This window comes from Eurypyga helias, unplaced genomic scaffold (genome assembly GCF_000690775.1).
Source record: "Eurypyga helias isolate BGI_N326 unplaced genomic scaffold, ASM69077v1 scaffold43141, whole genome shotgun sequence".
Classification (NCBI taxonomy): domain Eukaryota; kingdom Metazoa; phylum Chordata; class Aves; order Eurypygiformes; family Eurypygidae; genus Eurypyga; species Eurypyga helias.
Window position 1 is genome coordinate 5,537 of NW_010233543.1, and position 2,917 is coordinate 8,453.

The window sequence follows — 2,917 nt, forward strand, 5'->3', positions numbered from 1 at the left end:
ATATTCCAGTCTTCTTACATTTATTCCCACTAGGAAGAGGCCAAGAGTAACAGGAGTGATGCCAGCAGAGAATAGCATGTTTCTCAGTGGAAGGCAGCTTGTGAGGAATCCGAGCTTAAAAAAACCCCTTTGCACTTTCAGCCTTTCCAGATCGGAAATGGTGTCACTGCCTGGAACTGGACACAGGTAGCCCATCATATGAGAATTGGTGGAAACTACAGGGAATATACACCAGTTGATTGTCACAGAAGTAAGGTCACAGGATGCAATTTCTTTTTTCCAAGAAAATCTCTGTGCACAGCTGCTGAAGTGCCCTTGAAGTGTTCAGGTTTTTGTTTCTTGTTTTGATTGTTTTGGGGGGTTTATTTGTTTTTTGTTTGAATAATGTTGCAGTTCAGTAACACCAGCTGCCAGGAGAGTAAGGGAGATAGAAACCTTTCCATCATGCCTCTCTGAATTTCTTATTCTTCCCAACATTTCAAGTTATTAAAATAGTTCCCTCTTTTTAGAAGTAAACAAACGCAAACACAACTAGGCTTTGAGAACATGCTTGTTGGTGGCATACATATTCCAAAATTAAACTGCAAATTCCATTGGTTTTGAATAATTATTTTTCTGTGTTTGTACAGCATGAAAATAGCAGAGATTTGGGACATCACTAACCTCCTGAATGCTGGAGTAAATAAGTCCTGAGAACAATAAAATTATTAGAGTTTGGCAAACTTTGTATCACACTCTAATACAAGTGCAGTCACATTAATAGTAAGAATATTCTGTTTAATTGAACTGATTTCCATCTGTTCTTTTCTAAAAATAGGCAAGAACAGTTTGAGGCATCTCACATGGAGGAAACAGAAATCATGTTTTTTAAATGTTTATATCTTATAGAAATTCTAGGTATGAATCTTTTTTTCCTGTTGTGTGTAGACACTTAAACCTGTATTGGGTAGGTGAAAGCACTGAAGATCCCAGTTCTGTGCTCAGCAAAACCTGTGGCTGCACAGTCACAGGGTTATGTAGTTCTTAACCTAAGTGTGCAATATTCTGCAAAAGGATGTGCGCTTAAGAAACATCATTTGTCAAGGATCAATCTGTTCTGCCCCAGATTTGTGTAATTATAACATTTTTTAACATTGCTCTAATCGCTCTGATGTTCTTATTGTAGGTTAGAAATCTGAAACAATGGGTGACTGGAGCTTTCTGGGGAGACTGTTAGAGAATGCACAGGAGCACTCCACGGTTATTGGCAAGGTTTGGCTGACGGTACTGTTTATCTTCAGGATACTGGTGCTGGGGGCCGCTGCTGAGGAGGTCTGGGGAGACGAGCAGTCGGACTTTACATGCAACACTCAGCAACCTGGTTGCGAAAATGTGTGCTATGACAAAGCCTTCCCCATTTCTCACATCCGCTTCTGGGTGCTGCAGATCATTTTTGTCTCCACTCCGACCCTCATCTACCTGGGCCATGTGCTGCACATCGTACGCATGGAGGAGAAGAGGAAAGAGAAGGAAGAGCTGAAAAAGAAGGGAAGCGTCAAAGATGGCAACTACCCAGGAGCAGCAGCGTCTGGCAGTGGTGGTGGAGGAGGCAGCAATAACGTCAAGGATCCTCTTGGCAAAAGGGGGAAGGAGAAGCTCCCGATCCGTGATGAACGTGGTAGAATCCGTATGGGGGGTGCCCTGCTCCGTACCTACGTCTTCAACATCATTTTCAAGACACTGTTTGAGGTGGGCTTCATTGTGGGCCAGTACTTCCTATATGGCTTCGAGCTAAAGCCAGTCTACCAGTGCAGCCGCTCACCTTGCCCACACACGGTAGACTGCTTCATCTCAAGGCCCACTGAGAAGACCATCTTCATCATCTTCATGTTGGTGGTGGCCTCTGTCTCGCTGCTGCTGAACATGCTTGAGATATATCACTTGGGGTGGAAGAAGCTTAAGCAAGGCATGACAAGCCGGTACAGCCTTGAGATGCCTGTCGCAACAATGACACCAGTCATGGTGACAGGGGAGACCAAACCTGTTTCCCTGCCACCACCAGCACCACCCGTGGTAGTAACGACTGCCGCACCCCTCCCTGTTCTGCCTGACACGCGTGCGGTCACACCGCTGCTGGCCCCGGTGACCATGGCACCATACTATGCTACAGCTGCTCCGAGACCACGGCCCCCCTCCAATGCAGCCTCCATGGCCAGCTACCCTGTTGCTCCACCAGTTACTGAGGAGAGGCACCGTGCTGTGACTCCCACGCCCATCTCCACTCCCGTCACCATCCCGACCCCCATCCCCACGCCCACGCCAGCCGTCATCAACTACTTCAACAACAACCGCCATGCCCTGGCAGCCGAGCAGAACTGGGTCAACATGGCAGCTGAGCAGCAGGGGAAGGTGCCCTCCAGCTCAGCAGGCTCCTCTACCCCCAGCAGTGTCCGGCATCCCCTTCCTGAGCAGGAAGAGCCACCAGAGCAGCTACTTCCACCCCCAGCTGGGCCACCCGTTGCCGCAGCCAACAGCGGCAGCAGCACCAGCCTGAGCGGGGCAAGCGGCAGCAAGTGGGATGTGGAGGGTGAGGAGGAGCTGGCAGAGGAACGGCCCATCTCAGCTGCCTGCACCACCGTGGAGATGCATGAGCCACCGCTGCTCATAGACACACGACAAAAAAAAGAGCAGCGGCAGAGCCAGGTCAGACGACCTGGCCGTGTAGTGCGGTCGCCTCTGCTCAGCGGAGCAGGTGACGGAAGGCAGAGTGGGCAGGGGAGCTGCCCGGGGAGGCCAGGCCTGGTGTGGGTGGAAGGCCTGGGTTTCAAACTTTGACGCTTGCTGTTTTTGCACTCTGTGAGTTGTAGTGGGGAAAAATAGCAACATTTTCTAATAGGTCAGGGGTGGCCAAAGTGCAGCCCGTGGGCCAGGGGACCAA

The 2,917-nt window shown here is 49.6% G+C and overlaps 1 protein-coding gene across 1 annotated transcript; it reads left to right on the plus strand.

Moving 5' to 3' along the window:
• The first annotated feature begins 1,182 nt into the window (after positions 1 to 1,182).
• GJA3 (gap junction protein, alpha 3, 46kDa) lies at positions 1,183 to 2,704 on the plus strand. The gene is given in 2 exon segments (XM_010161762.1): positions 1,183 to 2,657; positions 2,659 to 2,704. Coding segments are annotated over 2 exon segments (1,521 nt in total).
• The last annotated feature ends 213 nt before the right edge of the window (positions 2,705 to 2,917 follow it).